The sequence below is a fragment of the Plectrocnemia conspersa genome, unplaced genomic scaffold, assembly GCF_051122295.1.
Source record: "Plectrocnemia conspersa isolate PC_06_02 unplaced genomic scaffold, ASM5112229v1 ptg000006l, whole genome shotgun sequence".
NCBI classification, from domain to species: domain Eukaryota; kingdom Metazoa; phylum Arthropoda; class Insecta; order Trichoptera; family Polycentropodidae; genus Plectrocnemia; species Plectrocnemia conspersa.
In genome coordinates, this window is record NW_028277170.1 from 20,791,856 (window position 1) to 20,810,553 (window position 18,698).

Consider the following 18,698-nt stretch of genomic DNA (forward strand, 5'->3'; position numbering starts at 1 on the left):
TTTTTTATTTTTAGTATTAATTCTATGTATAATACATCTTTATTTCTTATTAAAAACTTATAATACTCTGATAACATATTATTTTCTAACTTATATATAAATACTAAAACATTAATCTTCATTATTTCTTGAACATTTAACCATTCCAATGTATCAATCATACTTCTACATCTAGTAAATCTCTTTTTATTTAAGAATACTCTCATTGCCCTATTTTGTAGTTTTTAAAACATTTGTTTATCTAATTTATTAAACATATCTAATTATGTTGCACAATAATTAAAATGGTGCAATATATCACTATTTTTTATACATATTTTTCCATTTTTTTTTTTAATATATAACTAAAATTAAATTTTTTATTTATAATAACTCCTAAATATTTTATATTATCAACTATCTCTATAATATAGTTATCTATACTATTTTGATATTAATATCTAACATATTTTTATAATTAATAAACATACATTTAGTTTAAGTACATTATTTTTTAACCATATTTATCTACAACTCTCTCAGCATTGTTAAACAATTATCAAATAGAAAGGCTCCAGGAATAGATAAATTTGATAATACATTTAATAAGAACCTTCTTTTTAAAAGTTTTAAGTACTTAAATCATGTAATTCATGCTTATCTCTTGTATATTTCCGAATTATCTGGAAAACGGTGAAAATACATCAGATAAAATACTTGGCAAATTAGATAACATATCAATTTACTATCGGAAAATAACAGGAAATAACTTGCTAAGATTGAATTATCATAGTTAAATGAATCTCTTAATAGCAAACTCAATCATGAACAATTTTATTTTCAAGAACATCATTCGACTATGTATCAATTTAACAGTTTGACAGAGCACATATCCGCCAATTTTAATATAAAAAAGTTCTGGTCTTTTATTGTTAGATATAGAAAAGGCATTTGATACAGAATGGCATGACGGTTTAATCTATAAACTTTTAAAATACAGAGCACCTTATTATATTATCCACATTTTACAGTCAAACATGAAGAATTGGAGCTATGTTTTTTCGCTAAATAATACATTTTTGAAACAAATTTTGAGAAATTAGAAATGTAACTATATTTTTTTATGTTGTCAAATACGAGATAAACTTGAAAGTGTTTTTTTTTTAAATGAAACTAACTATAGATTTATACTAGAATTCCACATTTTAATTCAACAAACATATAACTGAACTCCGGTTAAAAGGGCTTGACGCAATTGTGTCTCTGAAACAATATTTTAAAGAAAAAACAATTATTAAGACCTGTTCAAAATTACGCTTGTCAGTGTGAAGCAAAGCGAGTCATACTAATTTTAATACATAATATACTGTTTTATACCAAATTTGAAACTACATACCAGATATTAAATTCCTACAATTAAAGAACATTGCTTTTATCTTACTGAAAAATACTAAGAAAATTTTTTTTTTTAGTTCATCAATATCAAGAATCAGGGAATACGACCTAACTAAACTTAAACTCAAATACAAACATAAAATATCTACGCACATATTTAATTTAATGCAGTTAAATATGTATAAATAAGCTCACACTGACCTTAACTATATTGCAAGTCTTATGAGCGTATGTATGGTGGGTCGATCGACTCATAACACTAAACGTGTTTTGGAAAAAAAAACTTTTTTTTTAATTTTAATTTTTTTTAATCGGCATCGTAAGTATATTCGAAAGCTCTATTTCGTATCAAAAATTTAAGTCTATATCTTTAATAGGAACCAAATACGAGCGTTAACTATATGCCGAGTCGCATAAAAGCTCGTTCTGGGTCTCGGTCAATACCGTCTTTTTCCGAAAATAAGACATCCTCCGAAAATAAGCCCTAGCGTGATTTTCAGGAGTTTTTGGAATATAAGCCCTCCCCCGAAAATAAGCCCTAGTTAAAATAATGTGAAAAAAAAAATCGTTAAAAAATGCTGTTGATTTATTAAGTATGTTTAGCTGCCCTAATACCTACTCGTATTTCAGAGAAATGTTTGAAACAAAATATTCCGAGAAATTCATTGTTTACCTCTACAGTTCATTTTAAGCAATGCACCAGCACCTGTCAAAATTAATTCTAGGAATTTATCTTAAAAATACAACTAAGGCAGCAGTATGCATTGTGCGACAGTGCAGGTATAACACTTGTTCATTTCAGTCTTGTAAGTCTGATTATTTCCTCATACGTAATTTTATTTTTTATAAAGTGAATAATTTTTATCCTCAGTTAAAATGAGTACAAAACGAAAGAGCTATTCCGTCGAGTACAAAAAGGGAATCGTGGAAGAAAGGTCCAGGGGTGTAAATCTTGTAACCTTCTGTAAAGAGAAGATGCTGGATCTCTGTATGGTTCGCAAATGGCGTGCAGACTACGATAACCTGTGTCAACTGGTGCGCCAAGGAAATGAGAAAAAACGCAGAGTTGGATCAGGTCGGCAGCCGTTATTTTCTGAGTTGGAAGAATGCATCTGGGAATGGATTGCCGACAGAGAGCAATGGCTTTGGTTGTGCGCAGGGCTGATATTCAAAAGTTTGCTCTTGAAACAGCAATTGAATTTAATATATCCACAGAAGAATTTAAAGCATCGTCACACTGGATGGACAACTTCCTTCAACGACATGAACTGTCTCTAAGGAGATCAACAACAATGTTCAAGCTGGAAGACAATGAAGTTGTTAAACGTGCACTTGCGCTTAAGCTTTTTGTTGATGGCATCGATTTTTCGAAATACCAACTCTCCAACATGCTTACTATGGATGAGACCGCGGTATTCCTAGGCCAAGGAGTTCAAACGACGGTTCACCACAAGGCTTTCTCGTCAATTTACGTTCCTTCTACCGGTTACGATAGTGCACGTGTTACCTGTATTTTGGCGATTCGTCTAGATGGCAAGAAAGTATCGCCATTTTTAATCACTAAAGGTAAAAAAGACCAGATTAAACGCATTTCAGGAATTTATGTCATTGAAAGTGAAAAAGCCTGGTGCACCCAAGCAGTTATAAGAAAGTGGGTTGATTATATGCTGCCACCACTGTTGAGGGGTCAAAATAGAGGTTTACTAGTTTGGGATTCAGCCAGTACTCACCGCGCTAAAGACATGAAAAACTTTCTTGCTGAGAGGAAGATTGATCAAATAATGATTCCGGCAGGAATGACTGCTTACCTCCAGACACTTGACATTGCAATAAACAAGCCATTCAAGGATCATTTGAGGATGGAAATCAATGAATATATTGAAAACAGAATGGTGAGAAATCATCGAGGTAATTTTGTAAAACCAGGCTTACAAGAAGTTGTGAATTGGGTAAAAAATTCATGGGACAAAATTGTTTGTGTTTCCAATGCACTACGAACAGGCTACTTAGACAAGAAGTATTCATTTAACGATAGCTATATTGCAAGACATGAGAGATTCGGACCAATGATTTAACAGGAAATGAATTTGGAAGAAAATCAGAACAGAATTCAGAATTTGATCATTTATGACGATGTTCCAGAAGAAGATGACATGACTGTAATTAAATAAATTTAAATTTCTGTATTCTGTGTAAAATAAATAAATATTAAATAAAAATATATAAATATACTTTTATTTTTGCCCTCCCCCGAAAATAAGCCCTAGCGCGTATTTTGGACCAAAAAAGAAAGTAAGACAGTGTCTTATTTTCGGAAAAAGACGGTATGTCGTAAGACTCGGTTTTTATTAAAAAAAAATAATTAAAAATTGTTTTTAAATGCAAATTAAGTTTCTAAACACTTTTTGCATACGACATTTTTCAGTAGGATTTCATTTTGCAAAGTTATGACACTTTAAATTTTTACATTGGCCGCCATTTTAAAAAAAAATTATATATTTTTTTCATACGAAACGTATAGGGGGTTCTATACGATACTAAAAATTTAATTTTTAATCTTTAAAACCAAGCAGTTAAGAGCGTTAACTCTTCTGAAAATCTCAAAATGGCTCGTATGGGGTCCGATCGAACTTATACATCGCTTGTTTTGAAGCAAAAAACTATTTTTTTAATATTTTATTTGGATGTAGTTTAGGCTTTTAAACGTTTCATGTACAGCGATTTTTTCGTTAAAATTTAAACCTACTGAGTTACGAGTGTTTAAATTTTTATACTTGTCGCCATTTTGCAAAAAATTGACACATTGGATTTTTCTAACGAACATATACAGGATGTTCAAGAATTCTATACTGTCACAAAAATTCAACTTTAAGCATATTGTCAGTACCTCACTAGCATGAGGTACCGCAGCTAGTGAGTGTATGAATTCTGGGTTATAAATTTTTTTTTTATTCTTGCATCTTTATTGCTATTTACTGATTGGTTTGGTTTTAAACCATTAAAATATAATGATTGTTTTAATTTAAAATTTAGTTATATTTATGAAAAATATTTTAAAAATAGGTTTGCATTATTATAAACCCCATTGGTTGTGAGCTTATTTAAAAAAAGGCTCACAGCAATTAGATGAATTATTTATATAGGAAAAGTTGACAAAAAACTCTTTGAAGATCTGTTATTATTAAAATTTAAAACAATTTTCACACCAATTTCAGAGTCATCGAATATTATATATATTTAGTTTAGTATTAAGTTTATATTTAATAATATTGTAAACTTTGGTCTGAATTTATAGATTAGTTAACAATTTTGAATTTTCCATATTATTTCGCCTCTATCTATCACTTTTCAAATACTATATTTAGTTTATGCGAATCTACAATCTAACGCATTAAAACAATCAAAATAATATATCGATAAACTTATACTGATTATCTCAATTGATATTCAAAAAAAAATCCCACTATGGTATATAAACGCAACATTGGTGAACGCTCCTAACAGATTTTTTCTGGCTGTCGGGTAATCGCTGGTTTATTAACTTATTATTTGATCCATAAAAATGGCGAGCTCAAGTCATATAGGGCAATTAGTTTTCGATAATTTGCAAACTAATCCAGATGAAATATGTCAGGTAAATATAATAAATATTTTTAACTGATTTGCAATGGCGATTTTTTTTAAATATTTTTAATTTTATATGTCTTTTTATAAAATAATATCTTAGATCGATGATTTGACTGGAGAAACGGTGACTAGAAGAACCATCTGGACCAGATCCATTAAAATGGCCAAACACATGACAAATTTGGGATTGAAAAAGGGTGATGTTGTAGCAGTATGCGCTTACATCCGAAACTATACTTGTCTGCCTCTAGCTGCTTCATTCTATAAAGGCTTCGCTGTTAATGGATTGGATATGAACATGTTGAAACGTGAGTTTAAAGCTATTCGATATATGTATACTTATTTGCATGCTTTAGGTTCTCAAATATTTTTTTGGATTATATTATACTTTTACATTAAAATACAGAGCGATTATTTGTAATAGTTCTATTGCGAAAAAAACATCATTATAAACAAACATAGTTTTAATAGAATTCATGCATATCACTAAATTATTAACAATTTGAGGTTTGAGATGTCATTTTCATATTTTAAACAGCAGTAAAATACGTGTTTTTAGATTGACATATAAGATTTAAATATGTATGATATGTTATGTCTGCTATTTATATTTAATTTTAACATATTTACTCAATCGTTATTTCATTATGCTAAAATTACACACACACATACATATAACTGATTACCCACTCTTATACTTTCATGCCATATTGGCTCCGTTATTATTAAAAAAATGGCTACACTTTGTCTTTTTTAATATTTTTTTAAATTTAATTTTTAATAAAATCGTAATTTAATTTTTTTTTAAATTTTAAATATATAATTTTTAGGAAAATTATTTTTTTATTAAAATAATTTTTTTATTTTTTAAATTTAATTTTTGAAACAATTTTTAAAATTTAATTTTAGTATCTGTAACAAATTTAGTAGAAGTCTAGGTTGACCCGTTTAATAAAAAAAATGAGCAAACTATTTTGTATTATTTTTGAAAAATATTGTCTTTTTGTGCTGCTCGAAATTTTAAGACATGCTTTGCCAATATTGGATAAAATTAAATTAATCCAATAACATTTTTCTTTCTTTTATTTTTTATCAGTTAAAGTTCTTTAAAATATTTTTTTACATAAAACATAAAAATAATTATGTTTTATGGAAAGAGAATATTCGTGATATGGTATAAATAATTTTGATCGAATTTCATCTTTTATATTTTTTTCTCAATATATTGAATTATTAAGTCCCGGGGCAATTGCTCCTCTAGCTCCCCTTCCATGATAGACTCTGGTTGTATCTAATTTATTTTAATTAAAAATATGCCAATCACAATTAACGCCACTTAAATGGATATATGTTGTGTTTTCAACAAAAATAAGACAATCGCAATTTATTATCCTATATTTATGAATATATATATATATATATATATATACATAGTTATTGTAAAACATAAATTCGAATATATATGTTCAATGCTTTTACCGGATATTGTTAATAATATTGATTAGGAAAAACGATAAAAACAATTTATCACCATATTAACTCTTAACGATAGTATACAATAAACAATAAAGAAGGATCGTCTGATTAATAAGTATTGTTATAATAGAGATAATGTTTAATTTTCAATCAGATTATATCTCTCTTGAGCTATATAATTTGTGTATTTTTAAATTTTCGTTAGTTTGGCTTATTTGATAAGATTTAATTATTGCATACATTGGAGATTCTAAATCTATTAAAAATTGCATACGTTATATGATATTTTCTACCACGTTTTTCTGCGCAAGAACTAAAATAGTTTATTTTTTCTTTATCAATGCTATAAAATTTATGAACTAATATGAGCACGTGTTCATTATTATCTAGATAATAAATATATAGATTTCATTGATAGCTTTGTTTTTTCTAATATTTTTACATCAAATTGACCGTGAGATAAGGATTTTAGGTAAATTTCTGTTATATTGAGAGATTATCAAGTTATCAATAAACGCGGAGTATAGTTATCAATCTTAAAAATGGGTCAGTCCATTTCATTAACAACATAATTTTGCTGAATATAAATTCTTCAGAAGCAGACATTGAGTTAACCTGAGCTACACTACTTAAATTAACCTAACTAGATAATATGTATCTATTAAGGTTTTTGAATCGAAATATTTATTTAATCAAATTTTACTATAATTAGCACAGTAGCTTAACAATAAAAATATTTATAGTGAGTTTCATTGTTCTATCAAAATGTATTTTTAATCTAATTATCAAGATCATTTCTTGATCTTTGGAATTTCACAACAGTCACTGTCAGCTCCTTATAAATTATTCGAAATACTTATCCATAGATACGTATTCAATCACTTTAGCATAAGTTTCGTCACGCTTGTTCCACTGTAATCTTGTCTTTCATCAAAGTGGTGACAAAATCGCTCAATGCGGCCTGCTGTCCCCTTTTTATGATAGGGATGGCTGGCGAAGTGAAACGCGTGAAAAAACAATATGCATATTTCCATTACATTAATATTAAAAATTTATTGTACGCTCTCTCTTAAAAAAAAATATAATATTGCAATATGTAGCATAAGTTTGCTTGATCTTTTGTCGTGGACGTATTATTGTTTGGTCAAATGACTTTAAGCTACATGAATCATTACTTTGTTGACAACTAACGGTGATCTCTACATGATTGTTACATAAAACATGTAGTTGTCTATAAACAAAGTTACTAATTGAGCTGTTTTGCAATAAAGAACATATTTTTTCTAGTGGAATTTGAAAATCTACTTCATTTCACTAAACCAAAGATGATCTTCTGTGAAATAGAAAAGGCAGAGTTGCTCTTGGAGCTGTCGAACAAAATGGGCTTCGATACTAAAATAGTGACGTTCGGTGATTCTGGTGATTCCAGATTCCTTTCCGTGAAAGAATTCTACGACAATGATTATACTACAGAAGATTTTAAGTGAGTTTTTTGCAAATAAATTTAATTTAAAAAATAGCAAAGCAATGTTTACTAATAAAATATTTTAGAGTGACAGAAATAGATCCTACGGAAACGATTGCTTACATACTGTACTCTAGTGGTTCTACAGGTTTACCAAAAGGCGTTATTCATACTCACGCAACTTGTGCAATAAACATGAAGGGAATTTGTGGGTAAGAGTATTTTTAAAATTTAAACATATTTAATTTGCATGTTGCTTCTATGTTTGTTTGTATTTCAGATCTTACATTAATTATAACATGATGCATTTCTCCTCTCTGTATTGGATATCTGGATTGCTAATGACAGTGCTCAATCTAATGGCACCTAACAAAAAGATCAACCCTAGACCATTCACCCCTGAGCACTTTATCGACGTGGTAGAAAAGTATAAAGTGAGTTGATATAATATTGTAGCCATTATAGATTATATTAATAAAGGTGCTTTAATAGAAAGTCAAATCGCAATTTATTTATGTTGCTGATTAATGACATTTTTTAAAAAAATAAAAAATAAAAATAACCCTAAATCGTTTTGCATTCTACATATGCGTAATTTATTCTTATCAAAGCAGGTCCTTAGATCACCAACGCAAAGATAAAACCGCCGGCCGGTTAGAGTAATAGAAAATCGCAAACATTTAATAGTCATTCAAATACTTTCAATCTTCCGAGAAAGTATACATATTTTTAAATAACTGGCACGAACACATTCGGAAAGGTTTCTTATCCGAGTGTCTTTTTTATTACAAAATTTGAGTATTTGAGTATTAAAAAAGTGTAAACAATTTTTTTTGTTATTCCCAGAAGTATGTATATTGTTGACACATTAAATCGAATGGCAAAAAATACTATAATTTTTGACACATTAAATCGTTTTTTTTTAATTGTTGTTTTATAATTGCCTATAAATTTTCAATTGGGTTCAGGTCACATTTTCTTTGAGATACGCTATTATTTTTTATTTTAATATGTTCGACATTTGATTAGATCTCTCTATGATTTTGGGTTTGTCTTTACATAACCGAGGCTAACGTGCAATTGAGGAGGCATTACCACAGATGCACTTGATCATAAAAAATACAATAGAACAAGCTTTAAAGAAAGAATAAATTTTAATAATAGAATTTGTGAAATATTGCTTATGAAACATTTAATTCCCCACAGCATGTGAAAATTGCTATGGTGTTTTGTAATAAATCAAAACCATTTTTTAAAGTAGCGATGGCGTTGTCTAAAATGTTTAAAAAAATATTTTAAAATAATATCATCATGTTTTCATAAGGAAATATTAGTTTTAATGTTCGAGTTCGAGATAAAAATTTTTTGCAATCTTTTCGGTCTCTAGCAAAATATTTTTAAACTTTAAATCACTTCTATAATCAGTAAGAAATTTAATTGAGGAGGAAATATGAGATATAGCTTTATCTAAATTTATTTTTTCTCATTGTATTGCTATATATATCTTAACAAATAATTACAGAACAAGCAAACATAAAATTTAAAATGCTCTTGAGTAAGATTTGTGCTTCCGATTTATTTTCCGCAATTGTTGCGGTTTCGATTGATTGGTTATCTATAATTAAAAAACTTTCTATTGCTTCAGTTATTTGTTGGCATTTTAACAGTTTAAGTGAGTCTATTCGTCTGGACCAACGAGTTTTTTTAATATGTTTTTTTGGGAAGACCCTTTAGTATGTTTTATTAACACATGCCATCTCTGATAATAAAATTAATATTGATATCAATAAAAAAAATATGATACTAAACGCCGAAATTAATAAATATAAAAAAGTAAGAATATTAGTAAAATTATTAAATTGCATTCTGCAGATTGACATGTGCATCATGCCTCCATCGACCATGCGAATGATAATACAACATCCAGGAATTGAAAATGCTGATTTATCCTCTCTAAAACAGATCATGTTGACTGGTGCTACCGTTGACAATGAAGACATTAAACAGATGCAGGTATTGTATCTTCTTATTTAACGAATATAATATTGAATTCATTATGCTTATTTCAAATGCTTTTACAGAAATGCTGCCCCAATGGTAAAGTTGTAAATTCTTTTGGTATGACTGAAGTCGGAGGTCCTGTGACTTATACCTTGAGTGACGAAACAGTCAGAGCTGGATCTTGTGGTAGAATAATACCACACATTCAAGCTAAAGTAAGATTATATATTTAAATACATACGCTCCATAGTCTTTAAACGGTGCTGAATTATAAATTTGTTTTAGATTGTCGACCGATTCACCAAAGAAACATTGACAGCCAATAAAGTGGGCGAGCTGTACCTTAAATCACCGTGTATGACGAAGGTAGAGTGACTTTAGCAATGAAATGTGATGTTTTGATATGAGTTTATTTTTATTTTTGACTCACACTCATAAGTATTAAGCATATTTAACGAATATGTAGTTGTTTATAACCATATCTTAAAGATCTATATACGAGTAAATATAAATTTATTGTTCAGGGATATTACAACAATCCGGAAGCTACTAAAGAAGTCCTAAGCGAAGATGGATGGTTAAAAACTGGAGATATGGGAAAAATTGACGAAGATGGCTATCTGTACATAGTAGATAGGATTAAGGACATATTTAAAGTCAGAGCATTTAGTGTGAGTATTAAATAAAATCAATTTCATCTGTGTGTGAAAAGAAGAAACATTTTTTTGTATTAGGTAATCTTGAAATGAAACATGGTAAATTTTTAAATACACTAAAGTACGACTGATCAGAATGTTTTTTATAACATAAAACAAATTAAATAAATTTTGTTAAAAGATTAATTTCACAGTAAAAATATATTCGAATTGCATGATTATCATAACCTAGTTCTCGTGAAAAATGTGTGGAATATTGACATTAAAATTATACTGTTTCTTAGATTGCTCCAGTGGTAATGGAAAATTTGATCAATACTTATCCAGGGGTGAAAGACTGTGTGATCGTGAGCGTCGAAGATAAAGACGATGGTTGTTTGCCGGTGGCTTTCATAGTAAAGAAAGAGGGTTCTAAAATTTGTGAAGATGAAATACACAATTTAATAAAAGGTAACTAAGTTTCATAAAATATAATTTAGTTTCATGACCACGAGTGTAGCTTGAAATACTTTATTTTACAGAAAATCTGGCACCTTATTATCAATTGAAGGGTGGAATTTTCTTCGTGGACAACTTGGAGAAAACTCATTCCGGAAAAATCAGCCGAAATAAAATGAGGGAATTGGCCAAGACGAAATTTAATAATTAATCATATTTTAACTTAATTTTGTAATTATGCAAATGTTATTTAATTTTACATATTTAAATTAGCAAATAATATAATATGTATGTTATTATTTTATTTTAATAAATTTAGTAGTGTAGTACCGAAGGCTTTCTTTAAATTGTTGGTAATAGAACTGATTTTACCTTCAAATTTTACAACCGATTCGATGACATATCAGGGCCATTCACATAATATTTTTGAAAGTTTTGCTGCAATTATTTTGAATATGGATTGACTTTTAATTTAAATTGTAGACCTTATATGAAAAAATGTCAATGTCCACTTTTCAAGCTCCATTAAGGAAAAATTTTTGAAAAACCATCATTCTCACAAAAAAATATCACGTCCTTAACATTTGTGGTTCTTTACATTAAACTGACTAAACAATGTTTGTATAAATTTAAAACTTTAAAATATAATTTTTATGTCTTATATTAAACATATAGTATATAAACAGCGACGGCACGATTTTAGTTACGTACTGTAAACGAAAAATGTTAGTAAGGTAAATAAATAGTAACCTTTGTAATTTTAGTTCGAAATATACAAATCAGAAATCCGCAGTTCAGAATTTAAAGCGACGGAAACAGTAAGTATGAGAATAACGTATTTGGCTGAAGTCAAAAGACAAGCTGATACTTTCAGCAAATAAATTCAAATAACACGTGAATCGTATTTGTATTTACATTCCGAAAAGTATCGAGAGTAAATACTTCAAAATATTTATTTTTTCGTTTAAGTGGTATTTTCCAAATAACATTTTAATAAGATTTTATTGCAAACACGACATAGTCTAATGATAAATCATTATCTGTTTCCTACACAATATTTTACATTGATCGGTAAATTTTTCTTTCTCTGCCGACGCACTGTGGGGTATTTGTCTGATCTGGGCGGCCAAAATTATTTCACTTTAGTTGATTCCATAAGTGCTCTTAGTCAAATATATAAAATTATAAGTGTTAAAAAATACATTATAGAAAAAAAAAATTAAAAAAAAAAAGTTTTTTTTTAAAAAAAAAACCTTTTTTTTTTCATGAAATAATTCATGCAATTTTATTTTAATTAGTATTTATTAAATTGTAGGCCCGAGGAAGAGGAATTCCGTGTTGAACAGTCGTGCGAATTTCGCCGCGTCAAGTGTTAAAAATAAAAAATAAATTGTATATGTCACAAAGTTTGATATTTGCTGTGTTTTTAACAAGAAAAAGTATTTGGCTAGTATTTTATCATACTCGGTATCGTTTTCATTTTTAAATATGTGAAAATTTGGTGATTCTAAACAAATTTTTATTTTATTTTATTAGTACGCGACCCACAATTTGAGGTTTACTGATTTTACCACCGTGATCATATTATAAAAAAATAACAATCATTATAAAACTGTATTTTAAATTTGACGTTAACACGTCACCTAATTAAAAAGTTATAATAGTTTAAAACGTTTAGGTCCTAACTTTCGCGACTAAGCCCCGTCCCATTTTTAAGAATAATGGTATGCAATGTATTAAAAACCGCAAAAATCCGCAGCCAATTTTACATGTATCATAAAGAGAAAGACCTAAGCTTTAAATTGTATATAAAATCTACATTAAAAAGTGGCGGAAAATATAACTAATGAACTCAAAATTGGAAAAAAAAAAATAGGAAAAAGTACTAAAAATGGTACTTATTCAAAACAATATTGTGTGTTTAATATGACAGAAACTGCAACAAAGAGCTATGAAAGGTAGAGACACTTACCTGCTTTATCACAATCAATAGTTTGGATTTTTAACTGTACTCAAATAAAATAATATACGCGTATGCAATCGATGCGTGCACTCGAAGGGATGACTGACTTCCGACCGATCGTGGGGGCGCTAGCGTTATGCAAGGAGTGGGGAAATTGTTGATTATTTTGCGCAAAATTATCAGCTTTACAGAGCAACTTTTTTTTTACCTGCTCTTCAATTTTTATAATCAAATTTTTGTCGCCCAGATCGAGCAAATACCCCACCGTGCGACGCGACATAACAAGGACAACCGAGTCATTTTGCTGATCCTCGCTTGTATGTAATAAACCGGGCTTGGGTTGTTTTCAACTATGCAAATATTATTTTAAAAAAATAAAAAAATTAAATCCCGGGTTATTTTTTTGAAATTCCCGGAAGCTTACAGGATGTTGTAGCTGTGAGTCGCTAATGGGCCGGTAGGTAAGGGGCTATGCTCGATCATATGGAGCGGGTGGTAATATCCGTAGTACTCTTACTTCCTAATCGTGAATGTGGATGTACTATATGTTCAATTAACACGGCTAAAAACAATAGTCACACGCGAAGCGAGTAAATCGCCCAGTGTGCGACGTCCCGAAAGACACGGCCCGCTTCGGCGGAGGCGCAAGTAACAGTAACCGCTTTGACAGGGCAACGTTCTTGTAGCGGTAAAACCGAATCCAGCGATTCGGTGTCAGTCTTCGCCCCGCCGCGGCAGGCGCTGCGCGTGCAGCTCGCGCGCGACAGCCCCTCCTAGCAACGCATTCCCTACGGTGAAAGCTAAAGAAAGGGGCAAAGAAAAAAACAACACCATGGCCGACTTCGCCGTCTAGCGCCGAACCGCTGGTGCCATTTTACTTATTTGGAAGAAAATTTCAAGTCAAGGTCGCGACGCAGTTTCGCGCCACTGTGCAAAATTTTGTGAAAAGTCTTTAGTTGCGGCGTGCAAAAATAACATGTGGAAAATTCCACAGTTCTGAATTGAGAAAAAATCATAGTATTTTGGTAAGTAATTAAATTTATTTGTGCAACATATTTTTTTATTTTATTTAATTTTGCAAAAGCGATAAAACTTTTAAAAATAATTAAAATAATACACCATATTTTTTACGCTTTCGGGTGACATTAAAACATACAATTTACGATACTCAAACAAATATTAATATTAATGATCCTGATTTTTTAAAATATATATATAGATATATACTGACACGTCTAGACCGATTTAATACCACGTAAATATATTTTATTAAAGTGATATTGTGAATATAAAACGTCTATTTGTCACCATGATGTCATTGAGAGTCGTCGAACCCGTGGGCCCATTTGAAGGCTATATGCCATCATTCACCGCCATTTTGCCATTTCTCATCGCATAATTTTCTTCTTGTGGTTTCGTCACCTAAAAAATCGTGACCGTGAGCCAACCATGGAATAATTTTCAACTTTATAATATTAAGAAATAAGGGTTAAATTTGAGATATCCAATACCGTTTACAATACCCATAGTCAGTCACTCCCTACTAGATGTCCGAACATCTAACAAACACACACATAAATGCGATTTGCATTCACATCTTCACTGCTAGATTTAATTTTCATTTTTTATGCTTAACTGTTTTGAGCAGAATCAAAGCAGCAGTTGAAAAGACACTTGAACTACGCGTTAAAGAACTAAAATGGCTCCATTATAAGAGTGAGAGTACCCTTCTAATTGCTCTACCATTCAATTTTTAAGCTCTCAAATGCAACTTATAATCGTATACTACTTAAAAAATAATATACAGATTTACTGAAAATATAATTCATAAAAGATCCGTGATTTTTTTTGCACTTTTATTTTTATTATATAGCGTTTTAATGGTTCGGTGATTATTGCACAAACGAAAATTCTGATTATAGATGATCAATATGCACATATTAATTATCTATGTATATCTAAGAATACATCACTTTAAAATTATATTAAAAATCAATAAGAATTAAAGAATCAAAAACTCTTTTCCTTGTTCTAAATAACCATGCGGAAGATAGTTATAAAATTACGCACTGTCAAAAGACAGATACTGAAATATATAAATAAAAAAAAATATAATCCAGAAAAATATCTCAAATTATCAAAAAATAATTCGAGTTTAGTGATGATGATGACTAATATATTAATATTTTGGTTCGACGATTATTACGCAAACAAAAATTGCGCACAGCAAAAATTCTGATCAATATGCAATATACGGCAATATATATAAAAAAATAATGTCTGTTTTTATCACATGTCAATATGATTTTAAATTTAAATCCTGTTTTAAAAATAATTCACAGATATATTAGTAATTTAAATTGATATGATACACTTACGTTTCCTGTAATTTTAATGCATAAGAATAATGTAAAGCAGTTGGAATTAAAATAAAATATATTTGACAATATATATATTCATAATTTTCGCTGTATAATATTTTCGTGTGCGTAATGATGCTCCGCAAATAATACGACTGTATGATCCCGTAATTCTTATTAAATGTTTTGTTTATATATACTTATCCAGTTTTGATGTATGTTTGAATAAATATTAAAATTTATATTCAACAAAAAATTACAATTCAAAAAATTACAGTTTTAATGATTCAGTGATTATTGCGCAAACGAAAATTACATTTATCATAGATAATCAATATACACATATATGTATATTTAAGAATACGTCAATATATATAAAAGAATAATGTCTGTTTATATCAAATATGGCAATATGATTTTAATTTCTTTCATTTCCTAAAATTACACAAATTTTTACTTTAAAATAAAGAAAAATATAAAGCAGTTGGAATTAAAAATAAAGTATAAGTGACAATTAAATGATGTATATTTAGAAATTTCGCTGTGTGCGCATTTTTATTTGCGCAATAATTCAATCACTAAATTAATTTTGTGTTTTCAGCAGTGATTAAAAATATCATATAATGTCAATCAAAATCAGAATAGATAATAAAATCAATGCTTATGTAATTATCATTTTACAATTGAATAAACAAATATTTTTGTTAACTATATTATCAATAATTACAAGTCTTAAAAAGTAAACCTTTAAGTTATAAAACAGTAACTCATTTATATAAGATGATTGAAATTTTATAATAATTACTGTCGTTCTCAATCTGGCCACTCAGCGAACGTGACTACTATATAGTCAATAATAATTGGCTGTTGAATCGATCGCGGTCTGGACCAAATCGGAGGCTGTTGATCTGTGCCGATTTTTTACCATCTTAGAAAAACCTAATACGTTGCCATGGCGATGAAGCGTAGCGAATCCAAAAGCTTCGAATGCAATCAATTTTTGGTACAATATACTGTGAAATATCGAAACTAGCAACCTTAACAGTTGACCAAAAATGAATTCTGTAATAATTTGAGGGCAAAACTAAATCTAATAAAAGGAATAGAGTTATTTTATAAACACGAAAGGCTAAATCTACAATGAGGCTAATACCCGCTGGCATTCTTTGAAGTATTTTTATATTTCTAATTTACATCATTGATTTTCTAGACTTTTTTACAAATAGTATTTTTAAGGTCATCTATAAAAGGAAAATTAAAATCAATGACTCTAAAACTGAATCATATAAAAACTAGTATTACAGATATAAAATATACACACGGAAAAATTAGACTCTTCTGTACAAATATACAAGAAACTCCTGATTTAATTTATAGAAAAAACATATATTATCTTAACTTAAATAAACGCTTTTATACGTCTTATGTCAAGTATTATTTTAACAACAAAATATTTACAAAAGTTATGTAAAATAAATAGTAAAAATTAACTAAAAAAAACACTGCCATTCACAAATACAAAAAAAGCAATACCTTGCATATATGAGATCACTAAAACTCAAATACAAACCGCGCGAAGAAAAAGTTGCGCCCAGGGCAAAACCTTAAAAATAGTACTGATAAATGTTGTGTTTTATGTATAAAAATATAGAATAATATAAAGTAAGAAACTGAATTTGAATATGAATTTTCCGATTTAAATTTTCAAAAGTATACCCAAATTCTTTAGTCTGATATGAGTTAGTTTATGTTTATTGAATAATTTTTCAATTAAAATGGCGGTTACTGGTATACTTATAAAATTGCATATGCTTCCTCTATATATGTTAAATTAATTGATGGATTTTTAAATGGTTCATCTTTTGAAAATTCTCATATAAAGGACGGAACATTTTTTTGCACTAACAATCCCACTTAAAAATTCGTATGTAATATTTAATTGTAAGATACTCAATTCAGATTTATCTAGCGATATTGTATTAGAACCATTATGAAATCTAAAATATTGTGACACTTTCTAAAGTCTTTCGAATTTCCACTTTAGTTGCTTGATTATTGTGTCAACAGCGTCTGTGTATGTATTACGAAATTTCTCAGCTTTATTTAAATTGCAATATTCATCAAAAGCTTCATATACACATTGATTCGGAAATTTTCGTTTCATTTTTCCAAAAAATATAGGATTTACCTCCCTCTCCTTCACCTCCCCTTGGAACGGCTTCGCTCCAACATAAATGTATCATACACAACTTAATCTAATAAATTATCACAGTTTATAAGTTACAAGTATAAGTTGTTATTGATATCTTAATTATATTTTATAAAATTATAAACTTTATTCTAAATTCATATTATTATTATTTTGCCTCTATCTACCACTTTGCAAAAATTATATTTAGTTTATGCGATTCTACAATCTGTGCGAACAGACGTTTTATCATTATTAGATTATACACATAAAAATACCATCCTTGAATATTTTATAAAAACATATTATGGTAGCTCTTATACACATTTAACATTTGATTTACATAAGCAAATCATTAAGAATAATTTACGTAAAATAATCCGCAATTTTAATTACGTAAGTAAATAGAATATTTTGCAATAATTTTAGTTGAAGCTTTATTTGAATAGCACCTTTATTTTTTTTTAATTAATAATCCTAAAATCGAGTTTCTTGATTTTAACGATTGTTATTTTTTAAGTTATTAATTATTATACGTAATATTTTGCAATTAAAATGGATTGTTGTTTAATATGTTCCTTATAAAGCACATAATTTATCCATTCCTTAAATTTAATTAACGTCATTTTTATAAGTTCGTAATAAATTTAGTAAAAAGCCAAACCAAATAAGAGTATTAGCGAATGAATAAAAAACATCGTTTTTATTTTTAAGAACCTTGCATATTTGTTTTGGTGTATTGAAGTATATTTGTATTTTAAGGACTCTTGCTCTTAGCACTTAAAAGGTTTATTGCATATGTGGATTCAGGTATATATGTATTTATAACATAAATGTTAAGGTTAGCTAAGAACGACAACGACCTCGGTAAAATTTCTGAAGAAGCCCACGCGTTTCGCCAACACAGATTATCCAACTTCTCGAATGTCCAAATATGTGCTGAGCGAATCGAAATCGAAATTGAGCAAATATAATGTAACGCCTCCCTTTTTTGTTACATGTGTATGTATCTCATAAACATAAGATAAGAAGATGCAATAATATTGTATAAAAAAATTAAAATGTATATTTATTTGGCTTTTGCATTTTAGAAAGAGTGTAATGGTTAATACATTTATTGTAGTATTATTTTACAACGTTAATTTTGATT

At 28.8% G+C, this 18,698-nt stretch overlaps 2 protein-coding genes and 1 long non-coding RNA gene across 4 annotated transcripts in view; all 3 read left to right on the plus strand.

Annotated features, from left to right (window-relative positions):
* Positions 1-1,819: 1,819 nt before the first annotated feature.
* Positions 1,820-3,595, plus strand: LOC148234489 (uncharacterized). 2 transcript variants are annotated; one of them, XR_015810153.1, is made up of 2 exons: positions 1,820-2,180; positions 2,246-3,595. It is a non-coding gene; the product is annotated as an uncharacterized LOC148234489 (long non-coding RNA). The 2 variants fall into 2 exon arrangements; XR_015810154.1 differs by having other exon boundaries at positions 1,820-2,154.
* Positions 3,596-4,936: 1,341 nt separating this feature from the next.
* LOC148234490 (luciferin 4-monooxygenase-like) lies at positions 4,937-11,248 on the plus strand. Its single transcript, XM_088188405.1, has 11 exons — positions 4,937-5,008; positions 5,102-5,309; positions 7,765-7,960; positions 8,029-8,154; positions 8,223-8,376; positions 9,815-9,955; positions 10,024-10,158; positions 10,229-10,309; positions 10,468-10,614; positions 10,884-11,049; positions 11,121-11,248. The coding sequence occupies exons 1-11, from the start codon at positions 4,937-4,939 to the stop codon at positions 11,246-11,248; spliced, it is 1,554 nt and encodes a 517-aa protein (XP_088044531.1).
* Positions 11,249-13,705: 2,457 nt separating this feature from the next.
* Positions 13,706-18,698, plus strand: part of CalpC (calpain C) — a 40,654-nt gene continuing 35,661 nt past the window's right edge. The window contains exon 1 of the mRNA XM_088187723.1: positions 13,706-14,025. The gene's annotated coding sequence lies outside the window, so the exon portion shown is untranslated. The remainder of the gene's footprint in view (positions 14,026-18,698) is intronic.

What these genes read in the sequence shown, in the direction of transcription:
- LOC148234490 (XM_088188405.1), top strand. Translation starts at nt 4,937, where the DNA reads ATGGCGAGCTCAAGTCATATAGGGCAATTAGTTTTCGATAATTTGCAA. An exon ending in TATACTACAGAAGATTTTAA is followed by an intron (nt 7,961 to 8,028) that starts GTGAGTTTTTTG and finishes AAAATATTTTAG; the next exon opens with AGTGACAGAAATAGATCCTA. An exon ending in AATCACCGTGTATGACGAAG is followed by an intron (nt 10,310 to 10,467) that starts GTAGAGTGACTT and finishes TTTATTGTTCAG; the next exon opens with GGATATTACAACAATCCGGA.